General features: G+C 31.9%; 1 protein-coding gene across 1 annotated transcript; it reads right to left on the reverse strand.

Annotated features, from left to right (window-relative positions):
• Nucleotides 1-15,507: 15,507 nt before the first annotated feature.
• Nucleotides 15,508-17,046, reverse strand: LOC141689874 (E3 ubiquitin-protein ligase BRE1-like). Its single transcript, XM_074494379.1, has 3 exons — nucleotides 16,960-17,046; nucleotides 16,672-16,820; nucleotides 15,508-15,883 (listed from the first exon to the last, which is right to left on the reverse strand). Exons 1-3 carry the CDS (start codon nucleotides 17,024-17,026, stop codon nucleotides 15,653-15,655), a joined length of 447 nt encoding a protein of 148 aa, XP_074350480.1. The 5' UTR covers nucleotides 17,027-17,046; the 3' UTR covers nucleotides 15,508-15,652.
• Between the last annotated feature and the right edge of the window lie 4,073 nt (nucleotides 17,047-21,119).

Below are 21,119 nucleotides of genomic sequence, written 5' to 3' on the forward strand. Positions count from 1 at the left end.
GAATACCCACTTTGTACCAACAACCGATCTATTCTTAGGTCTTGGCACTAAGGTCCAGACTTTGTTTCTTTCAAATTCATTCAACTCTTCCTGCATTGCTTGCACCCAATCAGCATCTTGAAGAGCTTCTTCCACTTTCTTTGGCTCAGACTGAGAGAGAAAAGAATTGTAAAGACATTCATTCGAAGTACCTGTTCTAGTTCTGACACCTGCCTCAGGATTTCCAATTATCAAATCAGGTGTATGTGATTTTGTCCACTTCCTTGCAGATGGAAGATTTTCTCTAGAACTGGATGCTCCCCCATGATTCATGCTGTCTTCGGTTTCATTTTCTGATGCTCCCCCTGAAACTATGCTCTCTGAGTTGGATCCTTCAGTATTTAGATTTTCAGTACTGTCAGTACTTGGCTTATCAGAACTTGACGAATCAGAATTTGAAGAGCCAAATGTATGTTCTGATGCTTCTTGAGATGTGATAATATCTTGAGTATGCTCCCCCTGCATTGGTGCATCTTCCTTTGACGTAGTCACCACAGTTTCAATAACATCAGAGTTTAATCCATCAGAATTTACAGTATCAGGACTTAGACTGTCAGGACTTGAGGTATCAGAATATGAATCTTCATTTTCAAATCTCAGCTGATCATGATCAATGCAATCTTCAAGTCCAGTGATCTTCTTGTCATCAAAAGAGACATTGATAGATTCCATGACCACTTTTGTTCTCAAATTATAGACTCTGAAGGCTTTTGTAGAAAGTGGATATCCAACAAAGATTCCCTCATCAGCTTTTAGATCAAACTTGGATAGCTGTTCAGGATGAGTCTTGAGAACAAAACACTTACATCCAAATACATGAAAGTATTTGAGATTTGGCTTCTTGTTCTTCACCATCTCATATGGTGTTTTTCCATGCTTGTTAATGAGTGTTGCATTTTGAGTAAAACAAGCAGTCTGCACAGCTTCAGCCCAGAAATAGGTTGGAAGCTTTGCTTCTTCAAGCATTGTTCGTGCAGCTTCAATGAGAGTTCTATTCTTCCTTTCAACAACTCCATTTTGCTGTGGAGTTCCAGGAGCAGAAAATTCCTGCTTTATTCCATGATTTTTACAGAACTCTTCCATTATCAGATTCTTGAATTCAGTGCCATTATCACTCCTCAAAATTTTCACAGAATCTTTGATCAATTTATCCAGATGTTTGACATGATCAATCAAGATAGATGCAGTTTCACTTTTTGTGTGCAAGAAATACACCCATGTGTATCTGGTGAACTCATCTACTATGACCAACGCATATTTCTTCTTTGCAATAGACATGACATTCACTGGACCAAATAGATCAACATGAAGCAGATAATAAGGCTCAAGAATTGATGATTCAGTCTTGCTCTTGAACGAAGATTTTCTTTGTTTAGCCTTCTGACATGAGTCACAAAGACCATCAGGAACAAACACTGATTTTGGCAGTCCTCTCACAAGATCTTTCTTGATCAGTTCATTTATCTTGTTGAAGTTTAAATGGGAGAGTTTCTTGTGCCAATTCCAGCTTTCTTCAGTTGAGGCTCTACTTACTAAACAGATTGCAGAACCATCAGAACTTGTTGAAAGCTTAGCTTCATAAATGTTACCACGCCTGAATCCCTTCAGAACAATTTTTTCTTTAGATTTACTAACTATTTCACAATGTTCTGTAAAGAAATCAACATGATAACCTCTGTCACATATTTGACTTATACTCAGTAAGTTGTGTTTAAGTCCTGAGACCAGATCAGCTACATCTTTAATGATGACATTCCCAAGATTGATATTGCCATATCCCAAAGTTTTTCCAATGTTGCCATCTCCATAAGAAACACTTGGGCCAGCTTTCTCCACAAAGTCTGATAGCAGGGCCTTATTTCCAGTCATATGTCCTGAACATCCACTGTCCAGAACTAAAATATTTTTCCTGTTGCCCTTTGTTTCAGCAGCTTCAGAACTGCTCTCAGAACTTGATTTATCAGCATTTGCCATCAATGCATAGTTCTCCTCACTTTCAGAGTCTGAGGTGTCTGTCCAGCTTTTCTGTTTTGTGACAAAAGCTTTGCCTTTGTCACTCTTGGTCTTCTTGCAATCAGGAGATATGTGGCCTTTCTCACCACAATTATAACATTTAACATTAGCGTAATCTCCTCTGTCAGACTTTCCTCCTCTTCCTTCAGATCTTCTGAAATTCTTCTTATCAGAACTTATGCCTTTTCTGGAAAACTTCTTTCCCTTCCTGAACTTCCTGTATGCAATCTTTGTGATTCCTTTCACCATAAGAGCACACAGCTTCATCATCTCCTCATCAGCATCAGTTTCAGGCAAGCTTTCAGAATCTGAGTCATCATCACTCTCAGAACTTGATGACTCAGTATCAGACTTTATGATAAGAGCTTTACCTTTGTCTTTCTTTGAGGAAGGTGGTTTGGGGGATTCCTCTTCAGCCTTGAGAGCAACTGTCCTTGACTTTCCTCCTTTCCTCTTGCTTCTTTGTTCCATCTCAAGTTCATGAGTCTTGAGCATTCCATAGATTTCATCAAGAGTTGTTTCATCAAGATTGTAGTTGTCTCTTATTGTTGTTGCCTTCAAATCCCAACATTCAGGAAGAGCTAACAGGAATTTAAGGTTTGTATCTTCAAGATCATACTCCTTATTTACTAATGACAAGTCATTCAAGAGTTTGACAAATCTATCATATACATCAGTCAATGACTCATTAGTCCTAGAGTTAAAGTGTTCATACTCTTGAGTGAGTATTGTCTTCCTGTTCTTCTTAACTGTTTCAGTTCCTTGACACCTTGTCTCCAGTGCATCCCATATCTCCTTAGCAGTCTTGCAGTTGATTACCCTGTTTGACATTACATTATCAATGGCACTATGCAATAAGTGTCGTACCTTGGCATCCTTAGCAATAGATGTTATATCTTCAGCAGTGTAATCACTCTTTTCCTTTGGTACGGTCTTTGCTGCTTCACCTGCAACTACAACAGCGAGCTTGGTAGGTTTGTGAGGCCCTTCCTTGATTCTATCAAGGTATTCTGGATCTGTTGCTTCCAGAAACATGGTCATCCTTACCTTCCATATGGGATATTCAGATGGTCTCAATATGGGAACTCTGATAGTCTCATATCGACTCTGAGTTGATGTCTTTGATGATTCCTCAGTTTTGGTAGGCTTAGTTGGAGTTTCTGTGTCAGACATGATTGTGTTTGGATCTTTAACTGTATGTGTGTTAACAGAAGGCTCTGATACCACTTGTTAGGTCACACTTTCACTGTAGAGGGGGTGAATACAGTGTTTATTACAATCAAATCAAACTTCAAGAACTTATATAACAGAAAATAAACTTTATTGAAATAATAAACTCTGTTACAATCTGGAACTGTTATCTCTCAGTGATGAACAAAATATCACGAGAGCTGCTAGGGTTATAGTAAATAATATTCTCGATAATGATATCACTTATAGTGTAAACCCTATGTCTGTGTTTATATATTACACAGTTACAAGATAATCGCTAATTGATATGGAATATAATTCTGCTTCCTAAAATATATCAATCAGATATCTTCTATTCCAAGTATTCCATTCTTCACGGAATTCCTTCTTCATGCATATCTCTTCTTATGTTTATCTTGATCTTCTTAACTTTAATCAGCTACTGTCCTTATCTGATCATCCTTCAACACTTAAGTTCTGATATCTATCTCCTGATGATTATCTCCTGATAATATAAGTACTGATATCCTTAAGTTCTGACGTCCAGTATAAGTACTGATCAGTTAAGTACTGATTTGTTCTGTTCAAATAAGATCTGAAATCTAAACATAAAACATATTAGCCATGACATTATCAAATATATCTAACAGTGCGCTTACTCCTTTTAGGTTCCTCTACTTCGCTAGGAGTAAAGCTACTAGCAGGATCTACCCCCACATGTGTCATCCTTTCCACATGATCAGGAATGGAACTCGATGTGCGAGTGGGATCATCACTAGAAACACTTTGAAGAATACCTTCCTTTATACGAAACACTTCCTCAAATAAGGTTGCATCACGAAATTCAACTATAGTATTCACCAAAATACCATCCATGTCAGGTTTTATAACTAAAAAACTCACAACAATTGTGGATTCACATAACCTAGAAAGATAGTATCAACAGTCTTTGGTTCTAGTTTCTTCTTCCGGTGTTCAGGGATAAGTACCTTTGCAAGGCACCCCCACGCGCGAATATATTTCAAACTAGTTTTGTTATTTCTCCATAACTCATAAGGGGTCTTTTCCATATATTTCAAAGGGACTCTATTTAAAATATGACAAGCCGTATATAGAGCCTCTCCCTACATGTACCTAGGCAATCCGGAGTTAATAAGCATACTGTTGATCGTATCAGAAAATGTTCTATTCTTTCGTTCCGCCACTCTATTAGACGTAGGTGTGTATGGTAGAGTGTTAGGAATATGTTGTAGTCTTGATGATAATTGACCAAAATACCTTAAGTAGATTTATTTAGTATCTTTTGTAGCCTTCAACGGATAACCACAATTATCTATCCGTTGAAGGAGTAGCTTATGTTAATAAGTAGGGATGAGCAAAATCGAACCAAAACCCGAAACCGGAACCAAATAAAACCGAACAAAACTGTACCATTAATAACCGAACCAAGTAATAACCAAACCGAATAAAAACTGGACTGATAATATGGGTGCAGTTTGGTTTTAATATTTTTTAAACCGAATACAAACTGAACCGTACCGAATAAAATTAATTATATATTTTAATATATATATATATGATTAATAATATTTTAAGTTTGATTTATAGATTTCCTTACAATATTATTATATATCAGAGCCCGTGTTTAAAATATAAACCCAGTCCACTAAGCCCAGTAACAAGTAACAGGATTTGACGACTAATCCTGGATACAATCGGCGAGTTACAGAATGTCGAGAAGCTGCTAAAGTTCTATTGGTGTAAGATCTTTCGCCTGTATTGCATTAAATTAAGATATCTATATCATTATATTAAGATATCAAAATTGGCAAATACATTTGACATTTTAGAGAGATGCAAGCTTAACTTTCTACTAGGTTGGGTGGGGCAGTAGACCTAGATAAATTATTCAACCAATATGATAATATTACTTGGCAACTGGAAATCTACATAAATAGAAACATCATTAGCCATGCTTGCTGCCTACTGGAATGGCATTTAATTTTTTTTATCAATCTTTTTGCCTTTATAGTTAATATAAGAGATGCTTCCGCAATGTTGGATGGCTATTAAAGGGTTAATGGAACTGATGGCCAAAAATAATATGCTCTTAATTTAGTCAATGATAATCTGTCTCCAAATGAAACTATGGATGATTATCCTCAACATGAGATGTTGCATGAAGTTTTGGTTCCTCCTGAGAGCAAATTCAATACAGTAGTGGCCAACGCTATGACTTTGTAACTACCAATAAATTATAATCAACATTGTTAAATTATATTTAATTTAGTTTGGTTTTAAAACCGAAACCAAACCATCTCAAACCGAAACTGTAACAAAAAACTAAAACAACATCAACGTATTCGGTTCGATTTTGGTTTTAAATTTAGAAACCGAATAGTTTAGTTACAGTTTGGTTTTCGATCGAAACTGTACCAAACCGAACCATACTCATCCCTATCGATAAGTATGTAGCACATTTGGTACATTATAATAGCTAAGGGTTTGGGAGTTTTAGTTATTTCTAAGTCATGTTGACTACTAGCAAGTTATACAAAATAGGCGGGTTAAGTGTAAATATAAAATGCCTTGTAATTTTGTATAAGTGAAAAAGTATCAACTGCTAAGGAAACAACTTCAACTGCTAATCTACAAAGCTTCAACGGATGAATCTACAAGCTTTAACGGATAACTCAATATGCCTTCAATGGATAAATCAATCCTTCAATGGATATCAGTTAAAGCTCTCAACGGATGCTATCAAAAAGCTTCAACGGATGACACCAATATAGTGTCAACGGATAACACCTATGAAGCTTTAACAGATAAATCAACAAAGATAGCAGTTGATAGTGACTTGACAGAAGCTGACAGAGTCACATGAGTTGATAGTGCACAAAAGGAATGTGGCAGCCTGATTGTAGGTTTTAGAAGAAAATGAAGCATTTCCATTTCATGCAAAACAAGCTTGTTCAAAGATGTTGTATCTTACTTGGATTGCATTGGACAGAGAAATGAAGAAGCATGTGCTTGGACCTAGCTGATAGGAATATTATTTTTTTCTTATTGCACATGTAAACTTGGTGAATATATGAACCAAGTGTAGCAAGTATCTTAAAACTTAACCAACTAGAAAAACATGTATAAAGCAAGTTGTATCTCTAGAAATACTCTCAAGTTCTAAGTTGTAGCATATACTTGTAAGCAGTTGTGTGCATTTTGCATCACAGAGATTTCTTCAATATATACATCTTTGGTGGAAAGACAAATCCACCACAAAGTTTTTAAACTTATGTTTATTTACTTTGTGTTAGTTGAATACCTTTTAAAGTCTTATTTGTATTCTTATATATTCACAAACACAGTTGTATATTCCAGAAAGAACTTTTCAGAAAAGTAAAAAGTAACTAGAATTTCATTCAACCCCCCTTTTGTAATTCTGTTATTGTATTGTTAGGGAATAACATAGAGTAACCTCATAAACTATACCATTACTTTTGCAAAATTCATCAAATGAAGTACTTGTATACTCACAACTTCTATCGGATCTCAAATATTTAAGTACTTTAACAGTTTATGTTTCAACTTCATCCTTATACGTAATGAACTTATCAAGTGCTTCATCCTTATGTCTAAGTAAATATCTACTACAATCATCAATAAATGTAATAAAATATCATTTATTATCTTTAGTCAATAAGCCATTAAATTCACATATGTCAGTATGAACTAAATCCAATATTTCAGAATCTCTTACCACATTATGAACATATTTTCTTATTTGATTTAGAAGATACACATACTTGACAGTTAGATTTATTATCAATGGCATGCTTTGGGATCAACTCTAAATTCACCATATTCTTTAGAGCACCAAAATTTAAATGATCAAGACGAGAGTGCCACAAATCAGATGATTTAACACAATTAACAAAAGAATCAACAATTTCATTAACTGAATCATCAATCACAGGTTCAACATTAATTAAAAATAAACCATCCAACAGATAACCTTTGCCAAAGAATACACCAGTATGAGTAATAACTACTTTATTACACTTCAAAGAAAGTTCAAAAACATCTTTAACTAAACAAGATCCACTAATAATATATCTACGAATATCAGAAATATGATGCACTCTAGTCAGAGATAGAACACGCCTATAAGCAAATTTCAGGTCCACATTTCCTATTCCTAGCACTTGTGCAACACTAGAGTTCCCCATCATCATTTTCCTTTCATGAGCCTGTTAATAAGATACATATAGAGTTTTGTCAGTACAAATATGCATATTACCTCCAGTATAGATCAACCACTCATTAAACAGATAAGTGGATAATAATATAGGCTTATAGGTAACATACCCTTCATTGGTTACAGAAGCATGTGTTTCACCAGTAACCATATTAGCCATAGGCACAACAATGGTTCCAGCCCCAAGCACGGTATTTTCCTGAGCTACCACATCAAATTTCTACCACGCCTCAATTTGCCCGGAAAATCTATGTATATGTATGTATATTTGGGAGAGAAAAAAATGGAGGCTAGCTATGGTGCTTATTCTTTCCCTTTCATCATTTTCTTTCTCTATCAAGGAGTATATATATTATCATATATAAAATATATATTTTAGAGCCTACTTATTATTATTTACATTATAATAATCCTCCTCTTATTTATATATAAATATAAATATATGTATATGTCTATTCAGGTCAATGCCTTGATTCAAGACGTTCAAAGCCTTTAGATGCACCTGTTAAGGCCTTGATTTTGACGATCAAGGCCTTTAGAACGCTTCTGTTTGTATCATGGCCTTGAGGCAGAATTTCAAGCCCTTGATCCTGACTTACACAATACACAACATATGTACTCCTTACGAAAAAATATCTTTGTACTTATTTCTCAATGAATTACACTAAGAAATTAAATTACTTAAATTCAGATCTGATATTTCCGATAATTACGTAAGGAACCTATCATATTAAACCTCCAAAAACTTTCAATTTTCTAACAAATATTTAATTAAGCATCATTAAACTTATGTGATTGGTTTTGTACTTCAATCTCTTTCACTTTTAATTTCGAATGTAACATTTTAAATTAAATGAATACAAGTGTTTGTAACACTAATTACGTATAATGTTGGATTCAGTTGAAATTAATGCAATAAAAATAGAAAATTAACAATGACAAATCTAATAAAAATAAACACTTTTCATTAGCTCTAATGGAATATATACATACACAATTCTTATTCAAATAAATAAACATGGTTTGATGGTGGCTCGGCCATCTAGCCGATTATAGGTAGTGTGTGGCCATAACATTGCACCACTGACACTGGCATGGATATATGATAGTTGTTTGATGTAAAATAAAAAATATTTTATATTTAACCAACAATATATAAGTATGTATCTTACATTAAATAAAATGTTTTACGTTTTTCTTGATTTAAACCAAAATGAATCGGTATACTAAATCGAATTGAATATTTTTTGCAAAATTTGTAACTGTTTTTGCTTTTCAATTTGTGTGTAATTTTATTTACATAATAAATTTTAAATCATGAATGAACTACAGATTATTTCGTCAGATTTAAGTGGGCTTTAATTGTTAAAAATTAATTTTTAGAACTCAAGATAGCCGCCAAATAAATAGTATGAACTATTTATTATTTTTACGTATTATTTATCTATTAAGATGAAAAGTATCATTAAAACTTTATAATTATTTTTTTATAATTAATAAAGGATATTATTAGAGATAAATTTAAAAAATTAAAAAAAAACACTTACCGATGATATAAGCTTGTATGAAAAGAAACAAGGTGCTTTAGATTTTGAAGGTTAGTTTTTGACAATATTTAAGTGTTGGTTCAGATGAAATTAATGTAATGGAATGGAATGAGTTGTCAAGTATAAAGTAATTAATTTTTGAAAGCGTTTATTTTGAATAATTTTCAAATCACCTAAATTATAATTTAAACATCCTAATTTGAGATAAAATGCTTCATTTCTTACTATATCTATTTTCTTGTCAATTCTTATCATAGCAAATTTGTTCTACCTCTTTTTTTCTTAATTTCCCATTTAACTTTCATATTTTCCATTAATTTCATTTATTCAATTTCATTACATTTCATTTCATTTCATTCAGTTCAACCAAACAAGTTAGTATGTATCAAGAAATACATTTTGTGTTTTACCTTAGTCTATAGTACATATGGAAAATGTTGTTCATATATACAACCAGTACCAAAAGGGGGTTTCATTAATAATTTTTTTTACAAAAGTTATTAAATACATAATAATCCTTAAAATTATTTTATACACTATTGCGAGGAGGTAATTGAATTCTTCGAGATGCCATCTTTTTGAAACAATACAAAATCAATTCACGATCAATCTTTACAAAGAGATCCTCGATATATACCACCAAACTATCATTCATCCAGTCATCTCCCATTCGACTTCGCAAATCAGTCTTTCAGGATTAGCAAGATGCACTAATTTATCAACATCAAAGGCAAAATATGAATCTTTAGGATCAAGGCAAGCTACAGAAATAAACAATACTGTACTTGTTTCTGGAAATCGGTTATCCAACTTTTGTGAAATTAAATCAACAACCTACATTATAAATGATAAATATTAATATTTGTAAAGAGTTAATGCAATAAGAAATATATAATTGAAATTAACTTGGTAAATTACCTCACAAAAAACTTTAACTCGATAATTATGGTAGATGGTAAAACTTTGCTCATCTTGTATAATTCGAGTACGAGATTGTATGATATCATCCATATTAACAATGGTGATATTATTTACCACACAAAAAGAGTTAACCTCATCTAAAAAGATATCCCATCTTCTCTGGATAGTCTCTTAGTTGCTCCTTTACGGTAAATGCAAAACTTGTACAATATTTTGATCTGTTTGTTGTAGCAAATTTGACAATTCATTTGTGTACCCCAATAATTATATTTGTTCCATATCAGTATCATATTACAAAATTATATAGTAGATTAGTAGCACAACTAACAGTCTAACACTACAAAATAAGTAGGAGAAAAATATAAAATTAGTAAAAGTGAAACTTCCAAATTGGCGGGATGAATTAATTAGAAGTTAGAAAAATTATGTAGTTTAAGCCTGCATCAAAAAACAAAATACAATCATAAATTTTAACAAGTAAAAAGCAATTCCAAATTTTAACATATACAAAAATATATATAAACAAACCTGAATGTGGGGAAAAAGCATTTAGTTTTGGTGGGGAAGAAACTATATTTGTGAGTGAAGAAGCAGAGCACAGACTAGCAGTTAGTAGCCGAAAAGCCGAGAGCAGCAGTCTGTGACTAAATAAAAGTCCCATATCTATGACTATAAGTTTTTTTTTGCCAACTCTATGACTATAAGTTAGTGTGTATAATGTCACAAAATAATTTAGTCAATGGGTCGGGCTCAAGGATATAAAAAAGTGGACTTATTTTTTGATGGGTGAGCTCATGTACAAAATACCCAAATTTTTAAAAAATATATGAAAAAATTATGTACTCAAGGGTGTGCAGAAGCCGCCTGAACCCACCATGTAAATTCGCCACTGTATGCAACATTGAGTTTGGTGGGAGAAATGTTTGTTATATTCTATATATATGTATGTTTTCCTGCTTCTTCCCTTTTTATCAAAATTCCTAATTTGAATTTCTCTTTCCAGAAAGCCTAAAAATATTCAAACAAACCCTAGGTTGACGACGTCCAACCTTAGATCTTTCCGGAATTCGAATCTTGACCGCGCGAGCTGATGGAAATGAAAGTCGCCGCCTCCTCTTCAGTTGATAAAAGCATCTATGAACATTGTTTGAATGAGATTAAAACTTTAGTGTTAATCTCTTAGTTGACCAAGACTTGACTTGGCGAGTCTTCATCTAGCAGGAGCAGTGGAGGACAATATGGAAACCAGCTGGACCATTACTGATTTGTTTTGCCCTAATATTAGCACGATTTCTAGCAAGTACAATAAACAGTGCTGGGAGTACCTAATTAAAAACACGCCCACATATTTAATTTTCATCACTTCTTTTCCTCAGATTCACCAAAATATGAAAGTAGGGCAGAATAGCCTGTGCATAGGTAAATTAATTGTATGTTTCCAATAGAAGCTCGCAAGTGAACAATTCACCACTTAGCTAGATTATCAACATATATCCATGTACACATAGTATGATGGATTAAGTGTCAGGAATTTTATATATAAACAAATAATAACGTTTTTTTTTATAAAATTCAATAATCCATAAAGCAATCATGTCAAAATTCATGCTCCAAGTAGCAAAATATAAACCAATGTAAATTAGCATAAACAGAATCCCTAGCTAAATTGAAAGTTTCTAATAAGAAAAGGTGTCAATTAAGCTTAAAGTTTAATTACTACTCCTTCTGTGCCATTGAATTTTATACGTTATTTTTCGCCACACTTTTCAATACTCATTTAAAACATAACTCCACAATATTTTTTTTTAATTTTTTTTTCTGAATAAAAGTTTCATGTTTAAAATTGTATTCAAAATTTTTTTTTTGAAAAAAACATTATCAAACTATACCCTCTAAATACGTGCAAATAGTAAACTTATAGAATCGAACGGGACAGAGAGAATAGTCTTTTTTGCCTTCTTGTTCTTCTGCAAACCCTCCTTCCTCGCTGCAATTCTTACTATTCCTCATTTCAGCCCCGGCTTCATAGAATTTAGCCATTGACGGTGCTGGTAGTGGAAAAACAACAGGTATATATTATTTTAGTTTCCTGTTCATTTTCAAATTCTGGATCATGGTTCTTAGTGGTTTTTGGAGTAGTTTATTCTAAATCCTCACCCCTGGCCTAGCTTTTTCAACAACACTCAATCTAGTGGATAAAGGATTTGGAGTATGTTCTTGGGTTGAGATAGATCATAAGGAGATTTCAAGTGTGAGCTTAGATTTTTGGGCTTTGGAGACATGTTGTCGGGAATAAATCTTGTGAAATTGATAGTGTTGGTTGAGAAAGGAAAGGATATATGATATTCACGTTTACTGGGGAGAACAGGAAAAAAGAGGAGGGAAGGAGAAAAGTTAAAGTTAATTAGTTGATAGCTGTATTAAAATTTTGAGAAATATCATGAAACTTTTGTGAGGTGCAAGTATATTTTCATATAAAATAATAATAGTATTTTTATAAATATATATAATTTGTAATATCCTAATATATTAATATGAGTTTTTTTTAATCTCAAGGAATGTATGTGAGAGAAACTTGTGATCGTCAATCTCTAAAATTTATTATAACTAATTACCAATAAACACCCTTTACCAATATACCTAGTTTGACATTTTCATAATTTATTTTAAAAAAAGTTAATGTTACTAAATATTGCTTTCCAAAAAAAAAAGTTCATTTCCAGAAAATTGAAATTGTGCTTTTATTTTCTCTTTTTAAAATTTTGATAGTTACGATGCATAGTCCATCATAATGCTAGATTTGGATTCTTTTAAAGTTGTTTTTCAAGATAAAGATAACTTTTATATTTAGGTGGTACCAAATTTGACTTTTGGGTGGTACCAAATTTGTCAACTAATAAAAAATACTATATTTTATCTTTTCTTCATTTCACATCATTTTTACGCTCTTATTTCATAGAACACTTTAATAATTGGCACCCCAAAATGTCAATTTCAATAATTTAAAAAAAAAGATGAAATATATAAGTATAATAAGTATAATAGAAATATAATATTTTATGCAACATTTGGATTACAAATGAAGTTGACACGGAATGCCAACTTGTATCACCCCAAGTTAGCACCTCATGCCAACTAATTTCACCCCAATAACATCCTACAACTTCAATGAATGAGAGTGCAATCAAAGATGTCAAGTCTAGGGATGGCAATCGGGTCGGTCGAAACGGATTTAGCAAAAACCAAACCCGAACACGATTATTTTTGCCAAACCCGAACCCGAACCCATCGGGTTCGGTTTGGGTTCGGTTCAGATTCAGATTTGTAGATCACTATCAAATTGCACCTTAATTTGCACAAACTCTGGTGAAAAATTATTATGATCTAATTTGAGCAAAGTGCTTATAAATATGACGATATTGAAATTTTTGGGGTTGAATTGGAGGGTTCAGAGAAGACAATGGATTATACCTCTGTGAATAAAATTGTTAGTAAAATAATGCAACAATCTTGACCTTTAGTATACTTGTATTGAACATGCTTGCTAAAAATATATTTCAACGACTTTAATGCAATAGTTTGTAAAAAGTATAATTTTTTAGTACTAATATTAGTAATATATTATATTATATATTATATTATTAGTTATAAAATTTAAAATATTATTTACATATTAACACGGGTTTCAGATCGGGTTCGGGTCAGAACGGAATGGGTTTCGGGTTTTCGGGTTCGGAACGGTATGTCTTAAACACAAACCCGACCCGGAAATGATTCGGGTTTAGAAATCAAACCCGAACCCGAATCCGAACCCGAATCCAAACTCGAAATATTCGGGTTCGGTAAAACCCGATCGGATCGGTATGGATCGGGTATTCATCGGTTCGGTACAAATTGCCATCCCCTAGTCAAGTTATGTCATGTCTTACACCACTCTTGTCTATTTGGAGATACTCTTAGATTGCTTTAGCTTTTATTGGCATTACATACAAATCTATTACCACTAACCACCGCCTACAAATATCTAAAATTTATTATAACTAATTACCACCAACCACCGTCTACAAATCGATAAGAGCATTCACAATGGAATCTCCATACCCATCCTCAAAAATTTACTATAAATAGTAATTCCCTAAAAAAAATCAAATTTTATTTACTTTTCAAAAATTTCTTACATCCCAATCCTCATCTCTATCTCTATACTTATTTTATTAACTCTTTCTCTAACCTTTTTTCACAACTTCAACCACTAACTAATATTTTAATATATCTCACTCCTTCCTTACATAATAAAAGTGTTTAAAATATAGGACGGGGAATCAAAAGTAAGTCCCTATATTTGGGGACTCAATTAGTTGTCCCTAAAATTTATTTTGAAATAGAAACCGGATGTAAGCTTATCTTTGTACTAAATTTCAAGATTTCCTTAAAATATGGGGATAAGGGATGTACGGGGAGTGGGATGAGAATGCTCTAATAAAGACAAAGTAGAAAAACAAGCCATGGTGCCAACTAATTCAAGGCACCCAACTACTTTTGTCTTTTAGGTGTTACCAAATTTTCCAACTAATCAAAAATATTATAGTTTATCTTTTCTTCATTTCACATCATTTTTACTTTCTTCTTTCATACAACATTTCAATAGTTGGTATCCCAAAATATCAATTTCAATAATTTAAATGAAATTTAAATGAAAGATGAAATAACCAGAAACTTTATGCTAATATATAGAAACCATTTAATTATTCAAAATTACATATAGGTGTATTGTAAGAGGCACATCAACTCTCTGTTGGAGTATAGATTAGTATAGTCTACATATGAGGTATAATTCACTTAAAATTTAAAGGGAACAAAGTTGAAATGATCCAATGGAGTGTTAAAATATAGTATTTATATAATCGATAAGCACTATTCCTAACACCTTAACATTTGGAAGAGTTGTTTAACTACTTGACATAAGAGTTTAGAGAACGGTCTCGAGTTAAAATCTAGTGTATATATATGATTCTAATTTTGTTTCCTAATACCTTAAACTTTTGGAATAGTTAAATACTTAACATTGAGCAATTATGTTCGACTTAAGGAGTGTTAGAGGTCATTTGGACATGAAGAGATGTCCGTGAAAAAATAGACCCCATGACAATGACTTCATTGATAGAGATTTCTTGAGAAATTGATGGGATTGTATGTAGTATTTCTAGTAGTGTAACTAGGTGAAATAAAATGAACATAGAAAGTATTAATAATCAAAATATTAAATTAGGTGAATAACTTTCATTTTTCGTCATGTTGTGCATATTTATCTTGATCAGAAAGCCAATTTGATATTTGAATTTGTTGAAACCATCGTGAATCAAGAAACTGTGTATTGTTTATTATGAACTTATACTTACAAATATTTAGCAAAAAAAAGTTACACTAAAATCCAGGGAAGAGTATAGATCAAATTTGAAAGTTCAGGTTCTATAGCTATGGATTCAAACAATACCAAACACATATGAGCAAGCCATTGAATAACAGAAATTATGACAAACACAAACACAAATTACTATTAATAAAAATCATCAGAAAACCCACATGTTCAAATAATAACGACTTAAATACCAATTATTTAATAATAGTTCCAAGAAGCAAAACCAAAATACCGATAGATTCAAACAAATCAGAATAAAACATTATATTAAAGATAGATCTTGAGCAGTTGCTTCTTCGTAGCCTTGGTGTTGCAGGTCGGGCATTTCTTAAAATTTTCCATTGATTCGGCTAAGCAGGCGTCACAGAAAACATGGCCGCACACCTTGATAGCTGTGGGCCGAACATAAGCGCCCAGGCAGATCGGACACTTAATTGCAGGCTCATCAGCAACTTCAGCTTCAACTGCAGCTTCAACCTCTTGACCATCCATTTTTTGCTGAAATAGTACTTCTATTATTAGTATACTTAAATGAATTAGCCATAAAAATAAAATCAATTAGCTCATTTTTAGATATATACCGATCTTCATACTTCACAATTGATTATTAGGACTTCACAATAATAACTGATATAGTGAGGTTCTATAAATTATTATAAGTAGTATCAAACTCCTATTTTCAAATATAGTTTTACAGATAAATTATTAGTAAGCTTATTTAAACGAACCAAACCAAACCAACATGTATAGTTGATACATCAAGATTACATGGCTAGTGTCTGCAGATTTAATTCACCACAATATATTAGATACTCTAGTTTAAAACTTGGATGAGTTTAATATTTCTTAATATAGGCTAATGTTGGTTTAAAAAATAAAATTAGAGATAACTAGCAAATGACAAAATTTGGCATTCTTGCATTTATTGCAAAAGTCAATTACATTTAAAGAATAATAAATTCATTTATACTTTAGAAATGAAAATAAATGATAAGATCAACAACTAGTATATAAATTTTGAGTAATATTACTGTCTAACCACCATACTCCTAAATAAATAAATGATTGTACAGAATATATAAATAGTTGGTGCAGTGGTTGGTTGAGATATGCAGGTCAAAAGTTTGATTGATATGCGTTTATAATTAATGAGAAAAGAAATAATAATTGTCTATTTATATTATTAGTTTATGTGTACGTACTATTCAACCAATTATAAAACACAAAGTTACATATCAATCACTAAATAAAATATGAGAGGAAAGACAAAAAGGTAAGATTCACACCTCCAACAATAATAGCCTGTCCAGATTGATACTTAAAGGTGCAAAAAGGGGACGAAGTACTTGCAGCAGGATTGAAAGGGGTATCAAAGGTAGAGCTTTATATAAAACTCTAGGAAATGCTTGTTGGCTTGCACCTGACCTAGGTAGCCCTGAAAAATAAAATGTTAATATAAATAAATTTTTAAATAAAAAAATATATAATTTTATTATTTTTACAAAGCAAAATTAATTAAATTGAATTTATGTAATTATCTACCACATATCCGGAGAATGTTAATAAAATTATACCTGAAAGATCTGTCTGATGAAAAGCTGGGTTGCTTGCTGAGGAGTTGATAGCAGCCGAAGGATCCATGTTCTTCTACTACTACAAAGCAATGACCAATAATGGTCATAACAAAAGAATTCAAAATTATTTTTGCCAATTTAAAAGTGGTAAAAACATATATAATAATTACAAGCAAATGCTTATGACCTCTAAATACAGCCAAAAAATGGGCCCTTTCTTAAAAATGATTTTTGTAAAATTATTTTTCATTGACTTTTTAGAAAAAGATGCTATAAGAAAGTAATTTGCAAAAGTAAGATTGTGCAAAAATACAACTAATTACAATTTTATGGCCAAACACTGCTGTTATATTTTATAAAGTAAAAGTTAAAAAATTTCCTCTAAATTAACTTGCTTTTATCTAAAACTGTCACTATGGATGGTTTGTTTCAAATCATCGCTAATTCTACCAATCATGTAACAAACAAAAAAGATTGATAATGAAAATTCAAAACTAATTATATTACAATTTGTTTATCATGATCGGTTAAAAATTCCTCTCCCATATATATATGAATTCCTTGAAAGAAAAGATCTCAAGATTTCAATATGTATCATGATCACAAAAGTTTTATAAGATAATTATTTTAATAAACTAATGCAGCAAATGAATAAGAGATTATACATTTGAACCAAAAAAATCATTTGATTAAATTGAGAATATCACTAAATTTTATCAACATTCTGTTTATTCCTATATACCTTAAAAATAGTAATATCAAGTTCACAGAAGAACAGTTATGTATACTCACAATGATATGATCGGTGAAAAGTGATTGTGGGATTGGGTGGATATATATACACCATAGGCGGATATTTCTAAGTTTCAAAATGTCAACATACTTATCTTTAATTTTAAGTTAATTTTTGTAACGCATGAAAACAAATCTAAGATTTTTTGTCTTTTGTGAAAAAATTAAATATTTAAAATACGAAATAGTACATGGTTTTGAAACGTGGTTCAAAACAAGTTCTCATTAAATACTGAATTTGTTCTCATTAAATAAAAAGATGTGGTACCTTGCGTATTCTTATTTGTTAAAATTTTAACTTAAAATATTATACTGAAAATGTTAAAAACAATTAATGTCTTTTGTATGATTTTTTTTTTTAATTTTAAATAAAAAATTTAAAGTTTAAAAAACATATGGAGTGCTTACTTACAAAAACAAATTAAATATCATAATAATTTCATCATTTTAAAATTATTATAACCAATTACCACCAACCACGGTCTACAAATCTATAATAAAGACAAAGTAGAAAAACAAGCCATGCATGGTGCCAACTAATTCATTTCAAAGTTGAGGCACCCAACTACTTTTGTCTTTTAAGTGGTACCAAATTTACCAAATAATAAAAAATATTATATTTTATCTTTACTTCATTCCACATTATTTTTACCCTCTTCTTTCATAAAACACTACAATAGTAGGCACCTCAAAATGTCAATTTCAATAATTTAAAAGAAAGATTAAAAAATATAAGCATAATAGAGATATAATATTTTATGCAACATTTGGATCACAAATAAAGTTGACATCCTACTTTTTGGGATGTCAACTTTATCACCCCAATTTGGCACCCCCATGCCAACTTCAATTACAGAGATATCTCTTAACCCCAATAACATCCTACAACTTCAATTCACTACTAAAAAAGGGTCAATAGACATCACCCTTTTAACATCAGTCGGAAAAATAACCGATGTAAAAAACAAGTTTTACATCGGTTATTTTCAAACTGATGTTAAAGACATGGTTTTACATCAGAGTTTTAAAAAATCGTTGTCTTAAGAGTATTTTTTCAGAAAATATAAACTTATGTTTCGCATCGGTCGTGTTTTAACTGATGTTAAAAACTAACTTTCACATCAGTCTTTTAACGACCGTTGTGAAAGTCTTTTATTAACATCGGTCGTTTAGTAACCGTTGGGTCGTTTAGTAACCATTGTCTATGAAACAATTTAAAAAAATTAAAAAAACACAAGGCTGGGAAATATTTGTACTTAACCAAATAATTCCCCCCTTTTCCAAATATTTCCCCCCTTTCTTTTTCTTTTGTTTCCCTCTCTTTTTTCTCTCCTCTCACCCCACACCCCGACATCTCTCTCATCTCTCTCACCCACTCACCTCTCTCCCGCTTATCTCTCTCGTCTCTCTCACTCACAGTCATCTCTCCCATCACTCATCTCTTTCATACCCTAAATCTTAAATCAAGCTCTACAACACAGAATCAAGTTCTATAGGTCTACATGCAACCCTAAATCAAGCTCTACAACACGAATCAAGCCCTAATCAAGTCTCCGTAACACGAATCGAGCCCTAATTTGTAAGTCTTCTTTCATATTTTGTATTTTTTTTCAGATTTATGCTGATATTTGGTATGTTTTTATGTGTTTACTTTATGCTCATATTTTGTATATTTTTATGTGTTTAATTTATGCTCATTTTTTGAATGTTTTATGTGTTTAATTTATGCATATTTTGTATATTTTTATGTGTTTAATTTATGCTCATATTTTGTATGTTTTTATGTGTTTAATAGGTCTGTAATATTTTCATTTATGTGTTTTGATTTAAAATATCTCTGTAATATTTTGATTTATGTGTTTGATTCTCAGATTTGTATGTTTTTATGTTTATATTTTACTCATTTCTATATACTTTTATGTGTATGTTTGATGTTTGTATGTTTTTATGTGTTTGTATGCTTCTCTGTTATGTTTTTACAATTTACTCATCTCTGTTTCTCTGTTGTTTTTATGTTATGTTTTTATGTTGAGTAGACGCTTATGATTTTTGCCCTGATTTTTGCTGCATTCCCCTGTTATGCTCTGAGTTTTGTTATACCCTGTTATTAGGCGGTTTGAGTAGACGGTTATGATTAGTAATACTAGTAATACTAAGTACTAATATGATAGTAATATTAGTTGTTACTAGGATTGTATAATTATAGTAATATTAGATAATAGTAATATGCTAGTATAACATCAAGTACTGTTTAACTTAACGATTATGAAAATGGAATAACATGCGAGATAATGTTTATTATTATAACTGTAAGTATATTTATGATTATGTAGCATTGTAAATTTATATACATAATGTATGTTATTTTAATCATGAAAATGATAATCGTAGGTTGTACCTGTTTACGATACATGGATAGGTCGTGGATAAAAGCAAATAGGGATTCACCAGAGTATGAAATTGGGGTTGAACAGTTTCTGGTATATGCCGAAGAAAATTGTCAAGATCCTAAGAAAATACCTTGTCCATGTTGTCGTTGCGCTAATTTCAGAAAATTCAGTGTCAAGGTAATAAGAGGTCATCTCTATGAAAAGGGTTTAGTTTGGGATACGTCGATTGGATTTGGCACGGGGCTAAGGCTACTACTAGGTCATCTATAGGTAGCACAATTCCGTCTTCTTCTTTCTCATCGGAAGAGCATGTAGCTGCATCAGAAGCAGCTAATGTTTGTGAAGCGGGATTTAATGATTTGGGTGATGATTGCGATAAAGAGTCGTATGAATTCAAGAGGTTTTTGGCAGATGCTGAACAACCATTGTATGAGGGTAGTGATTGCACTAATTTGGATTCAATCTTGAAATTAAATAACTGGAAAGCACGATTTGGTATTAGCGACAACGCCTTCTCTGATTTACTCTCCTATGTCAGCTCTGATTTACTCTCCTATGTCGGCTCTTTACTTCCTAGTGATCATGTACTTCCAACTAACACATACATGGCCAAGAAAATCCTCTATGATTTAGGTCTCGAGTACATTAAAATACATGCATGCCCTAGTGAATGCATTCTATATAGGTGTATATATGCATGTCCAAAATAGTGGTGTTTTTGTAGTTGCTAAGACTGTCCAAGTATCCAGTGCCAAGGATCCGAATCTCGTGGAGAATGATATGGCATTTTATGGAATTATTGAAGAAATATGGGAGTTAGATTACCATACCTTTAAAGCCCCATTATTTTTGTGTCAATGGAAAGATAGCGATAGAGGCGTCAAGGTGGATGATCTTGGTTTCACACTTGTTGATCTAAGTCATCAAGGTCACAAAAATGATAAATACGTGTCGGTTGACCAAGTGAATCAAGTTTTC

Source organism: Apium graveolens, chromosome 10 (genome assembly GCF_009905375.1).
Source record: "Apium graveolens cultivar Ventura chromosome 10, ASM990537v1, whole genome shotgun sequence".
NCBI classification, from domain to species: Eukaryota; Viridiplantae; Streptophyta; class Magnoliopsida; order Apiales; family Apiaceae; genus Apium; species Apium graveolens.